Consider the following 12,044-nt stretch of genomic DNA (forward strand, 5'->3'; position numbering starts at 1 on the left):
TACTCGTCTCACATTCAGTATAAAGTGACACTTTTAAGTACACTACTTGTTACTTTAATTTCCCAAACAGTAATTGTCAGGCAAAGAATCGGATCGGTATCGTTGATACTTTTATTTTAATTTACCTTTTATTTTACCTTTATTTTAATTGGGATCGGATCGGATGGAAAACCAGTGGTATTGCACATCATTAACTCGAAGCTTTCTAAATCAGAGCTCGATGAGGACCTCTTCTGGTTAAAGTGTGGGAAAGCACTGCGCTGCAATAATGTCAAACGTTTACAACTGACCAACTTATTCATGTTGTAATACAACAGTAATAATATAAACTAATTTCTCAATTACTGTTGTTTTTACACATAAGGAATGTTATGTTACACCACTGATGACTGTAGTAACATCCAAGGTATTCAAAAGTATTTACATTTATCATATTCCAACTAGTCCCGTTCTAAGAGGGATCGAACCAGTGATTCCTGCATGGGAGGCAAATGCTCTAAGGAGAAGGCTATGTGAGCGATTGTATTTTAGTTAAATTACTGGTGTGTGGGACCAGTACAGTGCTTTCAAACAGTAGAAATGTATGTAATCGATGCCTAATCTCTTGCTATACACTTTACAAACCCATGAGAGTGTTTAAACCTTTGAATCAAAATTCGAAGCAGTCTCGTGGGTATAGGCGAAAATGAAGCTTCGGACGTCACTGATCACGTGATGATGGCAAAACGAATCAAGCTCCGGTGCACTGCTTCACTGCGAGATGTATCTATTTTTGATACATGCTTCGAAGCCTCCGCGCACGTCACATCACTACATCTAATAATTCACCCAAAGAGAAGTGAGTCTGGTTGATTTGTATGTTTGTTTATTATGAGGGTTAAGTAGGAAGGTGTAATGTGTATTTTTTTATGTAATGTAATGTGTATTTATATAGCGGATTTACTGTGTATGGCCATACACCCAAAGCGCTTTACAATCATGAGGGGTCTCTCCACACCACCACCAGTGTGTAGCATTCACTTGGATGATGCGACAGCTGCCACAGGACAACGGCGCCAGGGCGCTCACCACACACCAGCTATTGGTGGAGTGGAGAGACATTGATCGAGCCAATTCAGTGGAAGGGGATAATTGGGAGGCCATGATCGTAAGGGCCGATAGAGGGACTTTGGCTAGGACACCAGGGTTACACCCCTGCTCTTTCACGAGAAGTGCCATTGGATTTTTAATGACCACAGAAAGTCAGGACCTCGGTTTAACGTCTCATTCGAAAGACAGCACCCACTGACAGTGTAGCGTCCCCTTCACTTTTACTGGGGCATTAGGACTCGCACAGACCACAGGTTGAGCGCCCCCTGCTGGCCTTACTAACACCACTTCCAACAGCAACCTAGTGTTCCCTAGTGGTCTCCCATCCAGGTACTGACCAAGCTCAGCCCTGCTTAGCTTCAGTGAGTAACCGGTCTTGGGCTGCAGGGTGACATGGCTGTGGCTAAGGTGGGTGCCATTTTGTTTTGAAATCAGTTTTCTCCTGTTTTTGATTAGTAAAGGGAGTTAGTTTATGTTTATGTATTTTTGTGTTTCTATTGTTTCAGATTACCAAGAGATTATATTAGGAGTTAGCTTGTTATTGTTTGTTGTTTTGGCCTTGCCCCCTTCTGAATTAATACCCTGTTTTCTTTGTTTTATTCTGATATATGTAAATAAACTTCTCTTTTTCTCGATTTGACCTTGTGTTTAAGTTTCTAGCCAATCTGTTTGAGGAGATGAGTTCCCTCTCTTATTTTCCAGCCATTGCACATCATCCATCACCAATCATTTATTTTCTGTTGCGGTCACATCCCTAGACCTAAAAAGATCATAACAACAGTACTAGTGCTGATCAATGACTATATTTTTTAATCATGATATATTTAAAAAGTGTAATATAACGCTTAATATCATCAGAGTTGTTTTTTAATAGCAGTGTTCCCTTTACTTATTAACAGCTACAAATAATTTGTGAATCTTAACTTAAACATTAATGTGATTCTATTAAATGTATAACCAATGCTATTTTCCACTAGAAGGGCGTGTAGTTATAATTAAGGGATCATTACATCAGTGGTTCTCAGTTCTTGTCCTTGCACCACATTGTTCTCAGTTAAGCAGACTAATAGATAAAAGTTTTACTGTGTTTAAACTTGAGTCTGCATTCACAACTCCCAACTAACTTGAGCACAGAAAGTCATTGCTTCATTTCAGAACATTCATTCAGCTAACCATTATTTTGTGTAACACAACTGCCTACAGCAAATGTTTTTTAATATGCTGAGCTCAGACTGAAAGTAAAATTAAGTATTTGCATGAGTATTGTACATTAAAGACAAAGTCAATGCACAAAGTTTGGTGTTAGCCCAGCGAATCGGCCCATTTCAAATGTTCTCCCTGGTTGAGACGCATGATAACATCCATCCAAAGCCAGTACTGTTCAACATCCCACTCCTCCTGTGACAAATTGTTTGTCTGTGTATGTATTTAGACCCAGTGAGCAATGTACTTTTAAAATAAAAAATAAAAAAACTGCTTTTACATGGGCTAAAACAATTGTCTGCATTAATTAATGCTTTAACATGATTATAAAACATAACCTTGCACAGCTCAAATATTTACGTTAACTTATATACACTAAAATGTTTTGGTGTTATCCCAATAGCCCTCATTCTTCCAACCATCCACATATATTGAGCCCATTTACCATCCTAAAGCATGTGATGACCTGTGTGCTGTAACCTGTGGCCTGGTCACCACTGTTGTAGCTGCTGGTGATTTGCTGCACTGCATCATGCACATCTATGATCATCATGTGAACAGCCAGCGAGACAATCTGGTCAGCTAAAGATTTAATTTTGTTATGTCGAGTGTAGACAGCTTCATGCATTTATATTTCAAACTAAATAAAAAAAAATGTACTAATTAACTAGGGAACTGGATTTATTCACTCATTTTTTTGTACTCATTTATTTATTAGGGGTCACCACAGTGAAATGAACTGCTGGATTTTGGGGAAACCGAAGCACCTGGAGGAACCCACATGAACACGAGAACATGCAAACTCCACACAGAAATGCCAACCGGCCCAGTTGGGACTCGAACCAGCGACCTTCTTGCTATGATGCAACAGCGCTAACCACTGAGCCACCATGCCACCCCGATGTCAAAACATTCATTTATTTATTTTCTTTTCCGCTCAGTCCTTCTTTATCTAGGGTCTCCACAGCGGAATGAACTTTATGTTTTACGCAGTGGATTCTCATGCCCTTCCAGCTGCAACCCATCCTTGGGAAACATTCATACACACTACGGACAATTTTAGCTTACCCATTTCACCCATACCACATGACTTTGGACTGTGGGGGAGACCAGAGCATCCGGAGGAAAGCCATGCCAACAAGTGAAGAACATGAAAACTGAGCCACCATGCCACCCAAATGTCAAAACAAAAAAGACTGAGGCCGTACTCAAACTATGCACAGTTGCCTCGAACCGGGCCAAAGCACGCTTGTCCCCGCCTCCAAATCGGGCCTGGGCGCGCTTACGTCATCGATGCTGCGCTGTTCAGTAAGTGCTCTCGCTCAGTACAGTGGAAAATTCTCTAGCTATATCGCTTTATTCGTTCACAGATATTTCGCCGAACAGATCAGCCACTTTTGACACTCATAAACAATCATAAAGCCCTCGAGCTGCAGGAATTGGGAGGTTTGCTGAAGGTGCAGCTGTCATGCAGTGAAGGGTTTGCGTATTTAATAAACTACAACAGTTTGCGTTCACTGAACAGTAAGAATGATTATTAAATCCATATGAAACAGTCCCTTAAAAGTCACGTCTTGCTTTCAGTTTCGGGTTTAGGTGCGATTTGCACTCATACACATGCATAAGCCCAAGTGAACAGCGCTCACTGTGCCTGAGCCCGATTTAGCGCACTCACACTTCTCAAACGATCTGGGAAATGGGCCTGGGCACGGTACGGATAGCATAGTGCGAGTAGGCCCTAATTCAACTTTGATTCCCTTAAAATGACTTAAACGGGTTCTTTGATAAATGTAACTTTACAATATGTCTATGTTTTGTTTTACATCATAAATTGCACACACTCACAGAATAAAAAACTTAATTAGTAACTTTTTGAAAATGTTGTTTTTAAAAAAATAACTCCATAATTTATGTTTTATTAATAATGTGTGTAATTCATGTTGAGTTCAAAGTATTGAGTTATTTCAACCACAGGTCTTATTTTTACTCTTAAATGGAAAAAGAAGTTCAAGTGTGTTCATCTGGCTCTTACCTACACATGTTCGGCCGTCTATTCCAACAGTAAGACCTGCAAAACACTCACACCTGAAAGAGCCCTGTGTGTTTACACATCGTCCATTCATGCACACACCTGGAGTCCGGCACTCATCGATTTCTGTAAGGAAGAAACACAAAACCTGACTCTGTTCAAAAATATACTCTAAACCAGGGGTGCTCAATCCTGTTCCTGTAGATCTACCTTCCTGCAGATTTCAATTGCTACCCATATCAAACACACCTGAACCAATTAATTAGGACCTGAACACCACGTGATAATTACAGGCAGGTGTGTTTGATATGGGTAGCAACTGAAATCTGCAGGAAGGTAGCTCTCCAGGAACAGGATTGAGCACCCCTGCTCTAAACCAAACCTAAACATGTTTTAGGAATTGTAATTTATTATTATTATTTTAAGAAACAATAGAGGAATTGCAGTGTTCACCTGTACAGTATCGTCCACTAGAGTTGAGGGTGAATCCAGGTTTACACACACATTTAAAGCTGCCGTCTTCGTTAATACACATGCCGTTAAGACACATGTTTGTGGCGGCACATTCATCATGATCTGATTAATAATAAAGGAAACTTAAAGCACATCATTGAAAGTTTTCTTCATTCTTCATAACTACCCACCCTTATTATGCTATTTATATTCATTTAATTTAGACCTATATAATAACACTTTACTCAAAGAGGGTGCTCTTAAGGCTGTCATAACACCTTTATAATCATGAGATGGGAGAGCTTTAACTTGTCATATACGTGTCATAAACATGATTGTCATGATGCCATTATAATTGCTCCATGATTATTTTTGATCACTTTTGCCATAAACATTTCTCAGTTAAAGTGTCAATGCTCTATCAAATAATTTTGTAAGAGCATCATTAATATTCAATGACATTACATGAAATTTATTGACATTAATTTTCCGCCTTTGTAGTTGGGGTTTTAAATTCATAACACAATTATAATTTTCTCATGACAATCATGTTTCTGATAGATTTATTACAAGTTATTTTGTCTTGATAATGTCCAGTTGTCATAACAAAGACATCCCAAACAATGTCATCTTTCCATTTAAAATGACAACTGAGTGAATGACACTTAGGGCCCTATCATACACCCGGCGCAATGTGGCGCAAGGTGCAACGCAATTGCTATTTGCTAGTTTCAGCTTGGCGCAAGAATCGTTTTGATGTTTTCCGACACGCTGTTTAAATAGCAAATGCATTTGCGATCATATGTGCGCCCATTGGCATTCTGGTTTAGAAAGGAAGGCGTTCTGAGGTGCATTGCTAGCGTGTTGTTATTTTGAGAAACTATAATAGATTTTTTAATAGACCAAAACAAAGCCAGTCTAAAGTCGAGCACAGAGCGCGTTAGTTATGCGCCTCGCTTACACACTGCTTACTACATACAAGATGTAGAGCAATACGCAAATATCTTTACAAATGAAAAATAATTAAAATATTAAGGATATATATATATATATATATAATAAAATAAGAATATAAATAGGATATAAAAATAAAGGGTTAAAATATTACAAAGCATATTTTCTAGCCTACATATATTTAAAAACCACTGCCTTTATGTCTTCTTCATCTCGGGAAGCTTTTTACTTCATTCATAACAATTTGCTTTTGTATAATGTTATTATTATTAGCAGTATTATTTATTATATCCATATTTATATTTGATTTATTAAAAATAATCTTAGATTTGTCCACTTGTCAGGTTTTAGATCATATGGGGCACAACATGTGTTTTAGGATATAACTCAGGTTTTTGAACACACTTCGTTATTATTGTTCATTTATTCGTTTGCTGGAAATTATAACTGAATTTAGAAATAGTTTAGAAACAAATCTTTGCACTTAACAAACAAAATTAATTATTTATAGGCTAATTGATATCTGTGCTACAAGGTTTCCCTATCCACGAAAGTGAAGGTAGATTATGAGATGCCTTATCTCTCATTCTCGTGCTGCAGATGTTCTGTTTAAATGTTTTATTGCTAGTGAAATGCTGGGTTTTTTCCACTTACACTTACTTTACGTCATGTAAATAGCGAATGCGCTTATGGCGTGACACGACTGGCTCTTAAAGGGAATGGGAGATGAGACTCTGATTGGTTTATTCTCAAAACACACCTTTGACACATTAAGAAAATAAGTTCAACCTTTTTAGACCATGCGCCATGGCGCAAAGCGGATTTTTCCGTCCTTATATTAGCAAAAGTGGATTCTGACAAGCCCTGAAAGTGTTTGTGCCCTGCACTTTGCACTTGGGCATGGACCGTCAAAATAGAGCCCTTAATGACAGTTGACATATGTAAGCAAAATTTCATTCATATTCAGGACGTGTCATGACATGATAATAACGGTTTTATGGCAGTCTTATGAACACTCATTCAAGTAAAGCATTAATCATTAGTTTAATGCAATAACTATATTATAGCAAAGTTATTCTCCGGAAGTAAATATGATTATAATAAACTGCTATGTATTGAAAAGTGTTGACGACATATTGGATAATGTCATACCTACACAGTTTCTCCCATCAGGTGAAAGCTTAAATCCAGAGTTGCAGATGCACTGAAAGCTTCCCTCAGTGTTCAGACAGCGGCCGTTCTTACAGAGCACTCCATTCTGAAGACATTCATCAATATCTACATACGAGCACATAAAGGAATAAAGCTTCATCATAGAAAGGTCTTCATCTTTGGGAGAACTGCCCGCATTTCTTAAAGTAGCTTTATGATTACCTACATTGTCATAGTTTATGTTAAGTTAAATTTGTTAATTAGCCTGATATGGTAATTTTTTGTTTTATTTCCATTTAACATTGTGATAACCAGAGTGACGGTTGGAATGAAAAATGAAATATAGAATTATTGCATATTCTCACCTATGCAGGTTTGTTTGCCTGTAACCCTAAGAAAGCCTGTGTGGCATCTGCAGTAGTAGGAACCAGGAGTGTTGATGCAGTTTCCATTAGCACAGGGGTCAAACTCACACTCATCTACATCTGAAAAGAAACACCAGATCACTCATTTTAATCATTGAATGCAGTTTTTTGTGGACAACTTTTTTCTGATTTGCATTTTGTTTTGTTTTTTGTGTGTGTGGTTCGTTCAGATTCTTAAACATTTATAATTATTTTGTTATTCTATAAACACTGTAGGCAAAAGACAAATAAAGTGGCCTGTAATTGGTTTAGAGAAATTATAGTGTTTTTTTAATTAAAATCCATAAAACACAAAAAATAATCACACAAAAATAAAAAATACACATAAAATGGAACGGTAAAAAGGCAATGGCAAACAGAAATCCATACGAAAGATATTTCAGTAAAACACAAATCAAACCAAAATCCAGGCACAACTAATGGTGCTTTCAAACATGACGGATAAATCATATTTATGAGTTAAACCCACATGAATGCCACCACCAAGTCAATAAGATAGTAAAACTCTCCATTTTCTTCCATGATTTTGTTTCCTGTGCCTTTAATGCTAGTCCTCCCCGCCCATCTATGGCTGCGTCAGACAAACAGCACAGTGACAGACATAAGGGAAAGCAGATCTCACATAACATTTGTGAGAAATACTACAGTAAGAACTTTCCCAATGATTATTAGATGTATTTGTTGTGGAGTTAATTTAAGCCTTCCTGCAATGATGAGTCATACACAATGCCTTTACAAAGATCATGCACACACACACACACACACACACACACACACACACACACACACACACACACACACACACACACACACACAGCAAAAAAGAGACTTATTGTCTTTACATCACTCCAGTATGACTGTGGACACACTATACTTGCACACTAGTGATGCGCGGATGGCGGTTATATCAGCGGGCGCTGCGGATAATCTGCGGATCGGGCGGGTCGGGAAATAAAAAATACATCATGATTAATTGCAGGTGGGTTGCGAGTGGATGTAGTGGGACATGGCAGTGGACCAGCGAAAAAACAGAGAGTGAGCTTTGCAGATAATAATGGATGACGTGCAAGAGTACTGTTTAAACTTTTATTTAGAGGAGTCATCAGAGGAAAATCTGCTATCAATCAAGGAGAAACAACATCGCTTATTTACACAACTGCAGCGCCTTGCGAGGAGAATCTTATTCCTACAACAAGCGGCGAAAGCAAATGCTCATTCAGTGCAGCTGGCCTGGGTTTTGAAGGCGAGGAGGAATCGCCCGAATTTAGGCAAAGTAGATGCTATTCTGTTTTTGCACAGTGCAAAAAAGGCCAAGTAAACACCACATAGCTGCTGTTTAGGCTGAAGTGGCACCCTTTTTGTTATCTTGTTCCTGTATCTGTAAAAGCTGAAATGTCTTATTTTTACTTTCTGTATTTGAAAATAAAGAAAAGTGTTATCCAAAGACAAACGTTTGTTTTTATAAATAAATATTCATTTAAAATATGTATGATTAACATAGGCTATTATTTTGCTATCAGAGATGTGCACTGAATCTGCTATATCCACGATGTCCGATTATTATGCCCAAAACAAAGAATTAGAACTATTAAAGTGACGATCGGATGCGGGTCGGGTGCGGATATATATATCAGATAAAAGTATATGTGCTGGCGGGTGGCAGGTGGATGATTACTATGAAGCCGCGGATTCAGGTGTCATTTCATAATTCTTTACTTTACTTTTCGGTCTTCCTTTCCTATAAGCAGAGTTATCAAATCCTCCTGTACTTCCTTGTCATTTATCAAAAGAAGGTACACTGCCATCTTGTGCCAATAAAAAAGTGACTTGATGGCACTTGATGTTAATTACGACTTATCAGCTCAAGTACCAACACCCAGGAGAACATGAACACCATTAACAGCCATAAAAAAACTAAAATTTAAGCTGTATCCGAAGCCATGCCCCTGAAAGTCCATGTGAACCAGAAGTTGCTGAGAATTTTATTTTAGTATGTTGATGTACTTCCAACTAAAATTAAATATTAAGCAGGGTGTGTGGCTTTTATTCCAAGTAGAAATTAGTAAGAAGGGCATGGTTAAGAACTTTATGGCTGAAGCAGTCAAACTGACATCAAGAGGGAGAAGCACTACTCAAATCGCTGAAACAAATGATGAGACATTGACTGAAGATCACCAAAATGTTTTTTGTGGATTAACTTGCATGGATTAATTGCTCACTTAATGAATAACAACATGTGCTTGCAAAATAAACATTGTGCAGTTTTTTATCACATGATATTTTGCTCTACTTGAGGGAGCAGCCAGAAGGTGCGTTCCAAATCGCATACTTATGCACTATTCTACGCCATTTTGTAGTATAAATAGTGTAAATAGTGCGTTCATACTGAAAACTTAAAAAATATTAAGTGCACTTTAATTACCAGGATGATGCACTCATTCAACCGATAATATGAAGTGTGGAATTATGGACACTTCAAGCACTCAACGACCACGGCTTTGCTCATGCAGCAGATGGGGCGGAGCTATCAAGCGCACATGTTGGATAATTTTATTTATTTTAGATCATGAAAGCAAAATTCTCCTACGATAGTGATTATAGCGCCTCCCAATGGTAAATACAGTTATACTCATGGCAGGTATTATTTGGTACTTTGGTCATTTATTTCACTATTTTGGCAACCGTCAAACATCATCAGGGAAATGCTTTAAATTTTCGCTTGGTAAAAAAACCAGAAGTGTTCCATTTGGGACGTCACTACATTCATAAACTATGCTGTTGAGTGCATAGTGTATAGTGTGCTGTTTGGAACATAGCTATTGTGCCTGAAACCATCAACATTCTGATGTGCACTCAATAAATCCCACAATGCACCGCAATAACAAGTGTACAACACTTAATAGCTGCGTCCCAAAAGGCACAATGAGTGCACTATGTACTTATGCACTTACACACCCAACAGCATAGTATATGTACTGTATATAGTGACGTCCCAATTGGAACACTAACGTTTTTTTTACTAAGTGGAAATTCAAACCGTTTCCCTGATGACGTTTGCCAAATCAATGAAATAAACAACCGAATCATCAAATAATACCTGCCGTGAGTATAACCGCATGCACCATCGGGAGGTGCTATAATCACTCTCGTAGGAGAATTTTGCTTTCACCATTAAAAAAAATAAAGTTATCCAACATGTGCGCTTGATGGCTCCGCCCCTTCCGCTACATGAGCAAACCTGCGGTCGTTGAATGCGTGAAGTGTTCATCATTACACACTTCTTTTTACCGGCTGAATGAGTGCATCATCCGGGAAATTAAAGTGCACTTATTATTTATAGAGTTTTCGGTGTAAACACACTACTTACACTATACTACAAAATGGTGTGGAATAGTGCATATGTATGCGATTTGGGACGCAGCTAGACTCTAGACAATACCCTAAATGCCCTACAAGAATTTGTGTGAGCTGTGACAGAAATTACCTGAGCACTCTCCTCTGTTGTCTTCTTTGAATCCGGTGTTACAGTCACATCGGTAGTCAGACTCCATGGGAATACAGCGTCCATTCAGACACAAATTAGGAAGCAAACGGCACCTGTTCACAGTCTCATTCACACTAACTGCAAACAAAATAAAAACTCATCAAATCTGCAAGAACATTTTGAAAGCAGATTGTTAGTTCAGCAAAGGCTCTTCATAAGATTTTACTCACCAACAGGTCGTTGTGGTTTAAATCCATTGTCATGCCTTGGGATCTGTGGAATCTGTGGAAACTGCAGAATTTGAGGTGTTTGGCGAATCTGGGGTTTTATTTGTCCATTGCCATTATGTGGGTGAAGTATCTGGTCATTAGGGGAAACACTGAAGCTGCTGTGGTGGTGAGGGCTCATTTCAGGATCCTCCTCATTGTAGCCACTCAGAGCAGAGCCTACCAGACAAATCCTCAAGTATTCATCTATGTGAACAGAAGGGAGACAAAAATGTGGGTTTAAGGTATCACAGCAAACTATTCCACCCAAAAATATATGTAACATTATGTCACTAATGTATGTATTAAAAAAATAGAGAAAGAGTGTACAATATCATGCATTAGTCTGTGTAAGTGTTAATCCATTTGCTTTACTTTAACTAAATAATATACACTGTTAAAGGTGCAGTAGATAATCATCACAATGCTAGCCTGTTAGCATAGATCTCTGAAACACCGCCCCTCCCCTGCCCTCTAAAGCCACGCCTCCTGAAAGCACAAAGCACACTTACCGCATGACAGCAGAACCCTCTCTCATGTGTTGAGCTAATGCTTGGTTGGCGTCTTGCAGGAATTACACTCATTATTACACTCATTTCTAAGCCATGCTATTTCTGACCGAATATTCAGAGTAGTGGTAAACACCATAAGGAGCACGTCGCAGGTTGTCATTGTTAAAAAATGAACCAATATGAATATAAAACCATCTCAAGCTCAGTAAATCAAGCTAGGTGGAATAGTGCTATTTTCTGATGTTTTGTTGTTAAACGAAATAAGAATCTACATTATCGATGCTGTAAAATGTCCTTCTGAAACTGAAAATACTCACATCAATCTTTCACCAGAAGATTTCAGTTTCTGAACAACACTTCAGTGCCTATAACCCATTCATAACCGCCCAGTCTACATCAGCTCTGTGTTGCAAAAAAAGTTTCAAAACAGAACATTATCTGTCTAACGCTCCATTCACATGGGGCTTCAGCGTCAAC

At 38.3% G+C, this 12,044-nt stretch overlaps 1 protein-coding gene across 10 annotated transcripts in view; it reads right to left on the reverse strand.

Annotated features, from left to right (window-relative positions):
- The window catches only part of fbn2 (fibrillin 2), a 168,163-nt gene that overhangs the window by 114,264 nt on the left and 41,855 nt on the right, over positions 1 to 12,044 (reverse strand). For 9 of the 10 annotated variants that reach the window (XR_015500924.1, XR_015500923.1, XR_015500921.1 and 6 more), the window contains 6 exons: positions 11,020 to 11,262; positions 10,790 to 10,927; positions 7,246 to 7,365; positions 6,881 to 7,006; positions 4,775 to 4,897; positions 4,325 to 4,447 (listed from right to left, as the gene is read on the reverse strand). Coding sequence is in view for 5 of the 10 variants with exons in the window: in XM_087270314.1 (XP_087126440.1) it covers positions 4,325 to 4,447; positions 4,775 to 4,897; positions 6,881 to 7,006; positions 7,246 to 7,365; positions 10,790 to 10,927; positions 11,020 to 11,262 (873 nt within the window). In the remaining 5 variants the exon portion in view is untranslated. The remainder of the gene's footprint in view (positions 1 to 4,324; positions 4,448 to 4,774; positions 4,898 to 6,880; positions 7,007 to 7,245; positions 7,366 to 10,789; positions 10,928 to 11,019; positions 11,263 to 12,044) is intronic. The other variant, XM_087270315.1, reaches the window with a different exon arrangement.

Source organism: Danio rerio, chromosome 10 (assembly GCF_052040795.2).
Source record: "Danio rerio strain M-AB ecotype USA chromosome 10, GRCz13ab, whole genome shotgun sequence".
Classification (NCBI taxonomy): domain Eukaryota; kingdom Metazoa; phylum Chordata; class Actinopteri; order Cypriniformes; family Danionidae; genus Danio; species Danio rerio.